The 13,244-nt window shown below is 41.6% G+C and overlaps 1 protein-coding gene and 1 pseudogene across 1 annotated transcript in view; one reads left to right on the top strand and one right to left on the bottom strand.

Annotated features, from left to right (window-relative positions):
- DAPK2 (death associated protein kinase 2) overlaps nt 1-13,244 on the top strand; it is a 124,477-nt gene that overhangs the window by 73,026 nt on the left and 38,207 nt on the right. The window contains exon 3 of the mRNA XM_049784159.1: nt 11,408-11,546. Within this exon, the coding sequence (XP_049640116.1) occupies nt 11,408-11,546 (139 nt within the window). The remainder of the gene's footprint in view (nt 1-11,407; nt 11,547-13,244) is intronic.
- Nucleotides 2,960-3,058, bottom strand: LOC126028860 (uncharacterized; annotated as a pseudogene).

The raw sequence follows: 13,244 nt of genomic DNA, 5'->3' as shown, positions 1-13,244 counted from the left end.
ATGTGTGCTGTGGGGTGGCTTGGTGCTGGCTAGGATAATCTTATCCTCCTCAGATTTGCAGAGATGACATAAAACCTCCAGGAACTCTCTTTCATTCACATGTCTCCATGAAATGGGGAGTTAGTATTCAATAGAGAGTGAGGTTTGAGTTCGGTTGTAGCAGCTATTGTACCCAGTCATGCAGCAAGAATTCACAGGGAATCATCTAAGTCATGGAGGATTATTTAGCAATGACTTGGTGTCATTTCTACCTGGGATCAACCTGTTGAATAATTTTACTCCTATGGGCTTCAGATGGGATGTGTAAAGTGAGTGGCCAAGATTTCTCTGTCTGCAGGCTCTGCATCAGCCTGTCATACAGGCAGGCTCTAAAGTGAAGTCCATATCTGCTGTCCCAAGCCTAGAGTTCTATAACAACAATTAAAACATTTCCACTTGAAATCACTTTAAGAAAAAGCACTGGGGGCCGGGCGGTGGCGCTAAAGGTAAGGTGCCTGCCTTGCCTGCGCTAGCCATGGACGGACCGCGGTTCGATCCCCCGGTGTCCCATATGGTCCCCCAAGCCAGGAGCAACTTCTGAGCACATATCCAGGAGTAACCCCTGAGCGTTACCGGGTATGGCCCAAAAACCAAAAAAAGAAAAAAAAAAAAAGAAAAAGCACTGAAGAGACTACTTTAAGACAAGATGAATCCCACAGATTCACCAAACTTCTTTAGAAAGATGGCACAAAACTCAGCGGCAAATAATCTTTCTCGTGTCAATGGATGAAATGTACTAATTTAGAGACACAGAGGTGCAAGTTGGATTAAAAACTGAACCCAACATTCTGCTACCTTCAAGAAACACATTTGAATAGTTAGAGCATACATACACTCAAAGTCAAACTTTGGAAAAATATTATTCAAGCAAATAACCCCTCTAATAAACTAGGGTAGCCACACTAGTATAAATAACATAGATTTTAGGTTCAAAAAGGTTACAATAGGGACTGGAGAGATAGCACAGTGGTAGAACATTTGTCTTGCATGCAGCCAATTTAGGACAGATGGTTGTTTGAATCCTGACATCTTATATGGTTCCCTGTGCCTAGCAGGAGCTATTTCTGAGCGCAGAGCCAGGAGTAACCCCTGAGCCAGGTATGAGCCAAAAGTCAAAAAAGGTTATACTAGGCAGCAAAGGTCATTTGTTAATGATCAAGGTACATCTAGACCATTAAGAACTCACAGTCCTGGGCCGGGCGGTGGCGCTAAAGGTAAGGTGCCTGCCTTGCCTGCGCTAGCCTTGGACGGACCGAGGTTCGATCCCCCGGTGTCCCATATGGTCCCCCAAGCCAGGAGCAACTTCTGAGCGCATAGCCAGGAGTAACCCCTGAGCGTTACTGGGTGTGGCCCAAAAACAAAAAAAAAAAAAAAAAAAACCAAAAAAAAAAAAAAAAAAAAAAAAGAACTCACAGTCCTAAACATATAGACACCTAAAGAGGGACCATAAAAATACTTAAAACAACTGCTACTACACTTAAGGAAGACAGTGATAGCAACACAATAGTAGTTGGAGGCTTTAGAATCCCATGTCAGTTTTCAATAGATGAAGTAATGTACAGTAAGGAAATACTTCCTTAAAAGGGAGAAATGGAAGAGAGGAGTTAGATAGATAAATAGATAGATAGACAGTTAGACAGATAATAGTTTTTATTCTCCAAATCCAAATACACATTCTTCTGTAGTGCACATGGGGTATTATCTTTAATAGATCACATGCTGGGACACAGATCTATCCTCTACAAAGTTAAGAAGATAAAAATCAGATCAATTATCTTTTCAGACCATGATGATTTGAAAATAAAAGTTAATCACAGAAAGAAATGCAGAAAAAAATGCAAATACCTGGAAACTAAATAGCTCATTTCTGATCAACCAGTGGATTAAAGAGGAAATAAAAATATTCCCTGGAAACAAATGAGAATAAAGATATGAGCTACCAGAATTTGTGGGATTAGCAGTGTTAAGAGGACAATTCAGAGCTATGCTAACTTTCATCAGTAAAATGAAAGGCTCACATAAACAGCTTGATTGCACACAACTTAAGAACCTGGAAAATGGCCAACAAACTTAGCACAAAGCATGCAGGAGGAAGGAACTAATAAAACTTAGAGAATAAATTAATTAACTTAAATCTCCAAAAAACAGTCCACAGATCAATGAAATAAGCAGCTGGCTTTCTGAAAAATAAAAAGACAAGAAAAACAACAACCAAGATTGATAAACCAATAGGAAGACTTACAAGAAGGAAAGAGAGAATCTTAATAAAGTGAATCATAAATGAAAAGGAGGGCATCACAACAGACACAACAGAAACTCTTAGGCTCATCAGAAATTACTTTGAGAAACTATGTCATGAAATAAGAGAACCTAGAAGAAATGGACACATTTTTGGACTTTTACAACTTCCCATTGAACCCCTGATCAGACCTATCACTTTCAAAGAAATCAACATGGTAATCAAAAGTCTACCCAAAAACAAAAGTCTGTGACAGATGGATTCACTAGTGGGTTTTTACAAACCTTTAAAGAAGACCAGCTGCCAATCCATTTCATGCTCTTCAGGAAATTGAAGAAACAGAAACACTCCCAGTTTCTCTAAAGCTTACATTATCCTGTTACCAAAAGCAGATGTAAATGTCACAAAAAAAGAGAGAATTAAAGGCCAATATTCTTTTTGAATACAGATGCAAAGATACTCAACAAAATGATAATGAACAGAAGCCAACAATTCATAAAAATATCAGATTCTATCACTGAGTAGGATTTATCCCAGGAATACAATGACAATTTACATACTCAAGTCAATCAGCATAATACACCATATTAATAAAAAGAATGAAAATAACATGATCATATCAATAAATGCAGAGAAATCATTTTATAAGATCCAGCACCCATTCATCAAAAAGAAACTCTCAACAAAATGGGAATAAAGGAACTTTTTCCTTGTGCAGGGACCATGCTAATCTTCTCTGTATCGTTCCAATGTTAGTATATGTGCTGCTGAAGCGAGCACTAGAGCAACTTTTCTCAATATAGTCAGAGCTATTTACCTCAAGCAAATATTATACTCAATTGGGAAAACTAAAAGCCTATAATATCACACAACAAGGTTTCACACTATCACCACTTCTATTCAATATAGTATGGGAAAAACTTGCCATCACAATTAGGGAAGACAAAAATATCAAGGGAATCCAGATATGAAGGGAAGAAATCAAGCTCTCACTATTTGTGGATGGCATGATTCTATATTTAGAAAATCTAAAGAACCTACAAAAATTTGTCTAGAAATAACAAATTTGTGAAGTGACAAACTACAAAATTAACATGTAAAACTATGATTTTACAAATAATGAAAAAAAAGAAATGTGTATTAAAAGGAATCTATCTACACTCCTATATTATTTAGCTACTATTCACAATAGCTAGAGTTTAGAAACAACTCAAGTGCCCAAGAATAGATAAGTGGATAAACAAACAATGGTACATCTACACAATGTAATACTATGCAGGCATTAGGAAAAATGACATCATAAAATTTGATTATATATGAATATTTTATCTCTTTCCTTCTTTGTGAGTCTTCCTACTGGTTTATCAATCTTGGCTGTTTTCTTTTTCTTTTTTCTTTGGAGGGTCAGCTGCTTATATTGATGTTGTGGACTGTTTTGGGGATTTAAGTTCATTAATTTCTGCTTTAAGTTTTTTTGTTTTTGTTTTTGGGCCAAACCTGGTGACACTCAGGGGTTATACCTGGCTATGCACTCAGAAACTGCCCCTGGCTTGGGGGACCATATGGGATGCCAGTGATAGATCAAACCTCGGTCTGTCCTAGGTTAGCATGTGTAAGGCAAACACCCTGCCCCTGCACCACTGCTTCAGTCCAGCTCCAAGTTTTTATTAATTTTATTTTATTTTGGCTTTGGGGTCACACCTGGCCACTCTCAGGGGTTACTCCTGGCTCTGTGCTCAGAAATTGCCCTTGGCAAGCTTGGGGACCATATGGGATTCTGGAAATCAAACCACCATCTCCTGGTTGTCCACGTGCAAGGCAAACACCCTCTGTGCTATTTCTTCAGACCCAATTTCTGCTCTAAGTTTTACTAGTTTTTGTTCTTTGTGATGTGGTGTATGACCTTCTTGATGAGGCATTGGATCCAATTTGCTAGGATTTTGTTGAGAATCTTTGCAGCTATGTTCATCTGGGATATTGGTCTGTAGTTTTCTTCTTTTTTGCAGCCTATGTGTCTGCTTTTGGTATCAGGGTAATGTTAGTTTCATAAAAACTATTTAGGAATGTTTCTGTTTCTTTAATTTTCTGGGAGAGCCTGAAAAGGATTGGTAGTAGTTCCTCTTGAAAGGTTTCTTTTTTTTTTTTTTTTTGGTTTTTGGGCCACACCCGGCGGTGCTCAGGGGTTACTTCTGGCTGTCTGCTCAGAAATAGCTCCTGGCAGGCACCGGGGACCATATGGGACACCGGGATTCGAACCAACCACCTTTGGTCCTGGATCAGCTGCTTGCAAGGCAAACACCGCTGTGCTATCTCTCCGGGCCCCTCTTGAAAGGTTTCAAAGAGAAGCCAGGAAGGTGGCACTAGAGGTAAGGTGTCTGCCTTGCAAGCGCTAGCCAAGGAAGGACCACGGTTCTATCCCCCGGCGTCCCATATGGGGCGATTTCTGAGCGCATAGCCAGGAGTAACCCCTGAGCGTCAAACGGGTGTGGCCCCCCCCCCCCAAAAAATAAGGTTTCAAAGAATTCATCAGTGAATCCATTGGGCCTGTGCTATTGTTTTTGGTAAGATTGTTGATTACCATTTTAATTTCCTCAATAGTGATGGGTCTGGTTAGATATGCTAGATCATCCTGGTCAACCGCGGAAGATTATGAGTCCAAGAATTTATTTATTTATTTATTATTTATTTATTTACTTATTTCAGGTTCTCTTGTTTTGTAGCATAGAGTTACTCAAGTTAGTCTGTGGTTGCCTTTGAATTTCTGTAGTATGTGTAGTGATCTCCCCTTTTCATTTCTTTTTTTTTTTAAACTTGATTTATTGGTTGCTTTCTGGGCCACACCCTGTGATGTTCAGAGATTATTCCTGGCTCTGCATTCAGAAATTGCCCCTGCCAGGCTGGGGAACCACATGGGATGTATGCTTAAATTGGCACCATTTGAGTGAGTGTGGATACACTGTGACTGCACATAGACATCCTGTCCAAAGCTGGTTTCACATGTACTCCCACCATGTCAGACTCTATGCAAGAAGAAATAGTGCTATATTATATTGCTGGTGCATTTGGAGGTGAGAGTGTTAGGAAAAACTGTTTCTGGACTCAGAGGGAGGAAAGTTCACACTGGAAAGTGACCAGAGCCACCTCAGCTTACACAACAGGGCTCCCCATTCACAGCCACAGGATACTCCAGCCTCCAGTCTCCAGTAAAGGTGGACTTCTCCAGTAATCAGGAGACCACAGTGGAAATCATCCTACCTCCCATCCTACTATTTCTTATGTGCTTTTACTTCAGGCTTGCACGACCTTGCCCATCTTTCCATACCCTTTTATAAATTATTTTGATTTTTAATAATTTCTTGGTGTTTTGTGGTTTGTTTGTTTGCTTTTTGGGCCACACCAGTGACTCTCAGGGGTTACTCCTGGCTATGCATTCAGAAATTGCTCCTGTCTTGGGGAAACATATGGATGTCGGGGGATTAAACCTTGGTCCGTCCTAGGTTAGCCGCATGCAAGGCAAACACCCTACTGCTTACGCCACCACCCTTTTATAAATATAGAAGCTATAAAAATAGCTATAAGAACAAGAAGTAGGGCCCAGAGAGATAGCACAGCGGCGTTTGCCTTGCAAGCAGCCCATCCAGGACCAAAGGTGGTTGGTTTGAATCCCGGTGTCCCATATGGTCCCCTGTGCCTGCCAGGAGCTATTTCTGAGCAGACAGCCAGGAGTAACCCCTGAGCACTGCCGGGTGTGACCCAAAAACCAAAAAAAAAAAAAAAAAAGAAGAACAAGAAGTAGAGGAAACAGAAAGTTGAGGCCCCTCTCTCATGTCCCTTGTCCTTGTCATCTTGCCAAGAGCACTTTACACTGAGGTGTATCTTCTCACATTCACTTTGGAGCAATTAGAGGAGTTGTTTTAGGCCATAATTCGAAGATTTCAGGGCTTATTTCTGGCTCTGAACTCAGGTATCACTCCTGGTGGACTAAGGGAATCATATATAGTACCAGGGATCAAGCTGAAGTTGGCTACTTGTAAGGCAAATGTCCTAATTGCTGTACTATCACTTGGGCCCTTAAAGTGACTGTTTTTTCCCTCCATCTATTTGTTAGATAAGAATTAAAAATTGGGGGCCGGAGAGATAGCATGAAGGTAGGGCATTTGCCTTAGATCCAGAGGGACGGTGGTTCGAATCCCAGCATCCCATATGGTCCCCTAAGCCTGCCAGGGGTGATTTCTGAGCACAGAGCCAAGAGTAACCCCTGAGCATTGCAGGGTGTGACCCGCCCACAAAAAATAAAAAGAATTAAAAATTGAGGTGGGGAGCCAAAGTGGTGACACAAGCAGTAAGGTATCTGCCTTGCCCATGCTAGCTTAGGATAGACTGTGGTTGGATCCCCAGCAGCCCATATGGTCCCCCAAGCCAGGAGCGATTTCTGAGCACATAGCCAGGAATAACCCCTGATTGTCACCGGGTTTGGCCCAAAAACCAAAATAAAATGAGGTGTTAGCTAACTTGACAGTAAGTGTCACACCTGCACTCTAGTGGAAGTACACTTCACCTAAAGGCAAGGCCTGTCTGTGCACAGGAACTATGCACATACATGTTCAAGAGTGGTCTCCATTTCAGGCATGCCATCTTGATTCCATTCCTTTACTTTCTTCAGGTCCTGCCCCTCATGTATCTCACTGCATTCTTAGCACCTTTGAACTGCCATTCACACTACATGTGATGCACAAATTATGACAGAGGTCCTCGGTTGGAGTCCTATTGTGGCCAGTGCCCTTCACCAGACATCTGATCTTCAGAATAGGCCAATGGGAAGACATTGATTCTCATGACCTGTGATGTCTGGTAGCTAAGGCTGATTTTGGGCAACTTTTTCCTTATCCCATAGGAACAGTACTGGGTAGAGGGAAATCTAGCACTTCCTCCTCCCCCATGGTCCTCAGCAAAGAAGTTTCACATGACAGTAGCCATCAGGAGGATGGTTGGTAGAAGCTGAACCCTCCCTGTATGTTTACCTTTGACCTTCTGTTTTAGAATATTTATTATAGGTACAAAAATTAGAAGATATTCTGAGGATCCCTCACATGCTCATTGTCCAGATTCAAGTTGTCAGCATTTCACCTATCTTTTTTTTTTTTCATTTTTTTCCATCCCCCACTTCACCTATCTTTTTTTAAAATTTTTTTTATCCCCCACTTCACCTATATATTTTTTTTTTTTTTGGTTTTTGGGCCACACCCGTTTGACGCTCAGGGATTACTCCTGGCTACACGCTCAGAAATCGCCCCTGGCGGGGCCGAAGAGATAGCATGGAGGTAAGGCGTTTGCCTTTCATGCAGGAGGTCATCGGTTCGAATCCCGGCGTCCCATATGGTCCCCGTGCCTGCCAGGAACAATTTCTGAGCCTGGAGCCAGGAATAATCTCTGAGCACTGCCGGGTGTGACCCAAAAACCACAAAAAAAAAAAAAAAAAAAAAAAGAAATCGCCCCTGGCTTGGGGGGACCATATGGGACGCCGGGGGATCGAACCGTGGTCCGTCCTACGCTAGCGCTTGCAAGGTAGACACCTTACCTCTAGCGCCACCTTCCCGGCCCCATTTTTTTTTTGGTTTTTGGGCCACACCCAGTGATGCTCAGGGTTTACTCCTGGCTGTCTGCTCAGAAATAGCTCCTGGCAGGCATGGGGGACCATATGGGACACCGGGATTTGAACCAACCACCTTAGGTCCTGGACTGGCTGCTTGCAAGGCAAACACCGCTGTGCTATCTCTCCGGGCCCGCTTCACCTATCTTAATATAAATCCCAACTCCAATTATTGCTTCATTTGCAAAAATATTTTAATTGTTTTATTATAGTTTAAGTAGCATGTTAGAATAGTACAACATTCAAAGCTCTCTGCTCAAAGATTTTAATGCAAAGCTCAGATATGAGTCATTTTATATGGAAGTACTTGATATTTCTTTAAGTGATGGCAGTTTTAGAAAGCTATGATCAGCACATTTATTCATCTTGAGAAAATTATTCAGTCAGGACTTGGACCTCGAAAGTTGCCGTGTTTCTAAAACATAACAGTTTACAGTTCTGTTTGAGTTAGGACCCAAATGAAGTCCACATACTGATTGGTTTTCCTTGTCCTCGTTATTTCTCTCTCTCTCTCTTTCTCTCTCTCTCATTCTCAGCTTTTCTTCTCTTCCACTCCCTCTGATCAAACTTTGATCTCCTGCATTCAAATCCAAATGGATTAAAGACCTTGCTATCAGACCCAGAACCATAAGGTATATAGAATAGCACATAGGTAAAACACTTCAAGACATTGAGACTAAAGGCATCTTCAAGGAGGAAACAGCACTGTTCAAACAAGTGAAAGCGGAGATAAACAGATGGGACTATATTATCTGAGAAGCTTCTGCAACTCAAAAGAAATAGTGACTATGATACAAAGACTACCCACAGAATGAAAGAAATTATTCATCCAATATCCATCAGATAAGAGACTAGCATCTAAGATATACAAGGTACAGAACATAACAAGAAAAAAAAAATCTAACCCCATCAAAAAATAGGGAGAAAAAAAATGAACAGACATTTCCTCAAAGAAGAAATACAAATGGTCAAAAGGCACATGATGAAATGCTTCACATCACTAATCACCAGGGAGATACAAATCAAAACAACAATGAAGTACCATTTCACTCCACAGAGACAGGCACACATCACAAAGAACAAGAACAATCAGTGCTGGCGGGATGTGGATAGAAAGGAACTCTCATTCTCTGCTGGTGGGAATGCCATCTAGTCTAGTCTTTAGAGAAAACAATATGGAGATTCCTTCAAAAACTGGAAATTAAGCTCCCATGAGATCCAGCTATACCACTCCTAGGGATATACTCTGGGAACACAACACAAAAATGCCTCTGAACATTTATATTCATTGCTGTTCTATTTACAATAGCTAGAATCTGGAAACAACCCAGATGCCCAACAGCAGATGAGTGGCTAAAGAAACTGTGACACATATACACAATGGAATACTATGCAGCTGTCAGGAAAGATGTAGTCATGAAATTTTTCTATACATGGATGGACATGGAAACTATTATGTTGAATGAAATTATTCAGAGGGAGAGAGATGTGCACGGGATAGTCTCACTCATCTGTGGGATTTAAGAAAAATAAAAGACAGTATGGTAATAATACTGAGACAATAGAGATAAGAGTCAGAAGAACTGGCCCAGATATGAAGCTTACCACAAAGAATGGTGAGTTCAGTTAGAGAAATAATTTCACTGACAACTATCATGACAATGGTAGTGAGTGTGAGAAATAGAATGCCTGTCTCAAAGAGGGCAAGGGTTGGGGGAGGAGAGAGATGGGGAGGGCCATCGATGGTGGTGGGCATGTTGTACTGGTGAAGTGAGGTGTTCTTTTTATAACTAAAACCCAACTACAAACATATTTGTAACCATAATGCTTAAATAAAGGTATTTTTTTGTTTGCCTTTATCCCCCTGCCCCCACCTGAGTTACTCTATAACAGTTCTCCTTTCCTCTTCTCTGTGCATCATTGATTTGTTGGAAAACAAGATAATTTGTCCCAATGATTGTCTTTTTTTTCTTTGTCTCATTGATTGTCTTACAATCTGGATTTGGTTTATCCCTTCCTCTTGGTGTTATTTAACTGGCTCTTCTATCTTGCATTATTCTTATAAACAGGCAATCAAGTCTAAAGGCAATATTGTTTCTAATGGTGTTCTTTTTTTTTTTTTTTTTTTTTTTTTTGGTTTTTGGGCCACACCCGTTTGATGCTCAGGGGTTATTCCTGGCTATGTGCTCAGAAATCGCCCCTGGCTTGGGGGGACCATATGGGACGCCGGGGGATCGAACCGCGGTCTGTTCCTTGGCTAGCGCTTGTAAGGCAGACACCTTACCTCTAGCGCCACCTTCCCTGCCCCTTGGTGTTCTTTAATAGAAAAATATGAATCACTTTTAGATTTTCTAGTGGTTGCACTGAATAAATAAAAAGGAATAGGTGAATTAACTATATTTTATTAACTTAATATATTAAAATATTGTCATTTTAACATGGAATTAACACAAAAATAATTAAGATTTTTGTGTTCTTTTAATCCATACTAAGTCTTACAAGCTCATGTGTATTTTAATGTTTCGTGTTTAATTCACCCCACTTACAGTGCAATAATGAAAGTGAAATATAACCCACCCAAAGAGATAAAGCTGTGATGAGTGGGGAAACATTTTGTATTACATCTGTTTTTAAATTAAAGTTTATTAAAATTAAAGTAAATCAAAACATCAGATTCCCAGTTATTCAAGCACTTAGTAGCTCTGGTGAGTGGCAGCTGAGTGTTTGGCAGCCCCTGTGGGGTGGGGTCCACAGCTTTGGGAATATCTGGGCTAAGGAGACATTGGAGGTGGGAATTTGGCATTTGCATTGCAGTACATTGTATGCCTTCCTACTGTTTCCTACTGTCCACATTGGGTCCATTTGTTTTATTTCTCAGGATGCTACTGTCGATGAATGGATTCAGGGGTACTTGACATTTTTTAAAGAAAGGGGAAATGAATAGTTCAACTCTTTTTAGAATGATGTTTCCCAGAACCCCATGTCCCACCACACCCAACATGCTTTGTGAATCTCTGGTGATCACTAAGCAGCATCAGCTGTGCCACTTATAAAAATTAAGTAATTTAGGCATCATGCCAAATTCTCATGAGCCTTTAAGAGGCCAACTTTTAGACAATTCAAAAGAGAGATTTTAGGATTTTCTTAATCAATCTGCTAGTTTTTCAGGGAAGGAAATGAGTGGTTGTCAGAGGCCTGTGGAGAGACCAGAAGTGAGACCTCCAGTGTCTGGCTCAGCACCAGCTCCTCTTAGCCATCCACAATTCTTGTTATTCTGTCACCTCAGTAATCTGGGGTAGGTGACCCTCGGGGTAACCAAGGCCTTGAGATCCTGCAATGCAGGCAGGACCATTTATCTTTGGTGCTGGCTGGACAAGATGTAACCATGGTTTGGGGGCTTTGCCACAGTGGGCTCTGAGGTGGGGTGAGGAGCCAGATAATTGCTAACAAGACTGGGCCCTACTGCCTGTGTCTTGCAGGGTGTCTGGAGGGGAGCTCTTTGACTTCTTGGCCCAGAAGGAGTCACTCAGTGAGGAGGAGGCCACCAGCTTCATTAAGCAGATCCTGGATGGGGTGAACTACCTTCATGCCAAGAAAATCGCCCACTTTGATCTCAAGGTGAGTGAGGGGGCGAGGAAGATGAGCCCAGCTGCTGCTGGAAGCACTCCCTCATGCAACACCCCTGGGAAAGAGAAGTACCACCCCCTCCATTTCATTCCCACACCTGGTTTCCCTCACAGAGTGGCCAAATGAAAGAATCAGATTGTTCTCTTTCAGGAAACAGGTTGGGTATGCATTTTGTGTGTGTTTTGGGGGTGGGTAGTGACTTTTAAATAAAAAGAGGATGACAAGAAACTAAATATGTTTCGCAAAAGCAAGAGCGAACTCTAGCTCCTTAACTTGCACTAGACCAAAAGCATTGGGGAGGGATGTGAAGGCGACTGAGGTGAGTGCTCCCTGATCCAGTTTAGCCCCACTTCCAATATCCCCTAAGTAGTCAGAGGTGGGAGGTTGGAGCCCAAGGCCTGCTGGCTCCCCTACCCACCTGTCTATATTTTTGTCTTAAAACTGTTTCCAGAGGCTGCTGTTGGTTTGTGGTAAGTGGTATACCGTGTTGAGAAAATTCACTGTGACAACATAAAGTAAGTGTGGTCAATGGGGAAGGATCTGTTCTCATATAACTGAGCTGCCGACCACACAGACCCATGAGCCTTTACAGATAGATTCCCAAACCTGTGATTAGGGGCCTACAAGGGACAACTATTCCCTGTCCACAATTTCCTGTGCCATTTCAAACGTCATTGCTGTGGAAATAAAATTAATGGAGGTCCTTTCTGGGTTTAGGATATCTTTTCCAGGGAGTTTAAAGCAGGCAATAGAAAAAGAAAGATCAACAACTCTAAGTTGCAGAAAGATCTAAGTCAGATAAAGGCTATATCAGATAAGGTTTCCTGGAAGAGGTGATATTTGAGTTGAGTTTTGAAGGGTTGGCTGGAGCAGAGGTCAGCAATTTGCATAGCCCTGAACTAACACATTAGTGTGTTCAGGAATGTGCAAGCCAAGAGTGAGAGAGAGAGACAAGGGCATATGATGGAGCAGAGTAGTGAGCATAGATTTAGAAGGATGCCTCTGGCCTGAATGATGGATAGAATGGGGATGGCCCAGGGGTCAGTGTGGTCATCTAGTGCAGAGATGTGGCATTTGCCAAACTAATTTGAGAAGTGGATGGATTTGAGGCCTATGACAGAAACTGATCTAAGGATTGATCTGGGGTCCAACTAGATGTGAGAAATGACAAGAACATGTGTGGGTGGAGAGTCCAGAATAGTTACTTGGTCCTGACTCAGGGACTGATCTGGAGTATCATCACTTGCCCCTCGTTACCCAGTCACTTTTTCTGGTCATGAGCTCAGTTCCCACATGAAAGTCAGACCTCAACTCTCACCTGCCTGTGGGTTGACACACTGTGAATTCTTCATCATAGTCTCACCTATGTGTTTTGGTTGTTGTTTTTTTTTTAATTTTTATTTTGACCATATTGGCCTACATATCTTTCACAGTAGTATTTTATGTACATATTAACATTGAATCAGGGGAATTCCCATCACCAAATTTGTCCTCCCTCCACCCCCGTTCCCATTCTGCAACCCATATCCCCAAACCCTCACCCCTCGGGCTGCTAGAGTAAGTGGTCCCCTCTGTGTCTAGCTTACTACTTAGTGATCATATATCTATTTGGTCCTGGTACTCTCCCTTGTTTCCCTCTCTATTGAGAGGTGGAGCTAGATAGTTCAAGTTATGTGGTTTTGTTTGAAG

The sequence above is a fragment of the Suncus etruscus genome, chromosome 1, assembly GCF_024139225.1.
Source record: "Suncus etruscus isolate mSunEtr1 chromosome 1, mSunEtr1.pri.cur, whole genome shotgun sequence".
NCBI lineage: Eukaryota > Metazoa > Chordata > Mammalia > Eulipotyphla > Soricidae > Suncus > Suncus etruscus.
This window is presented reverse-complemented; position numbering and strand designations above follow the sequence as displayed.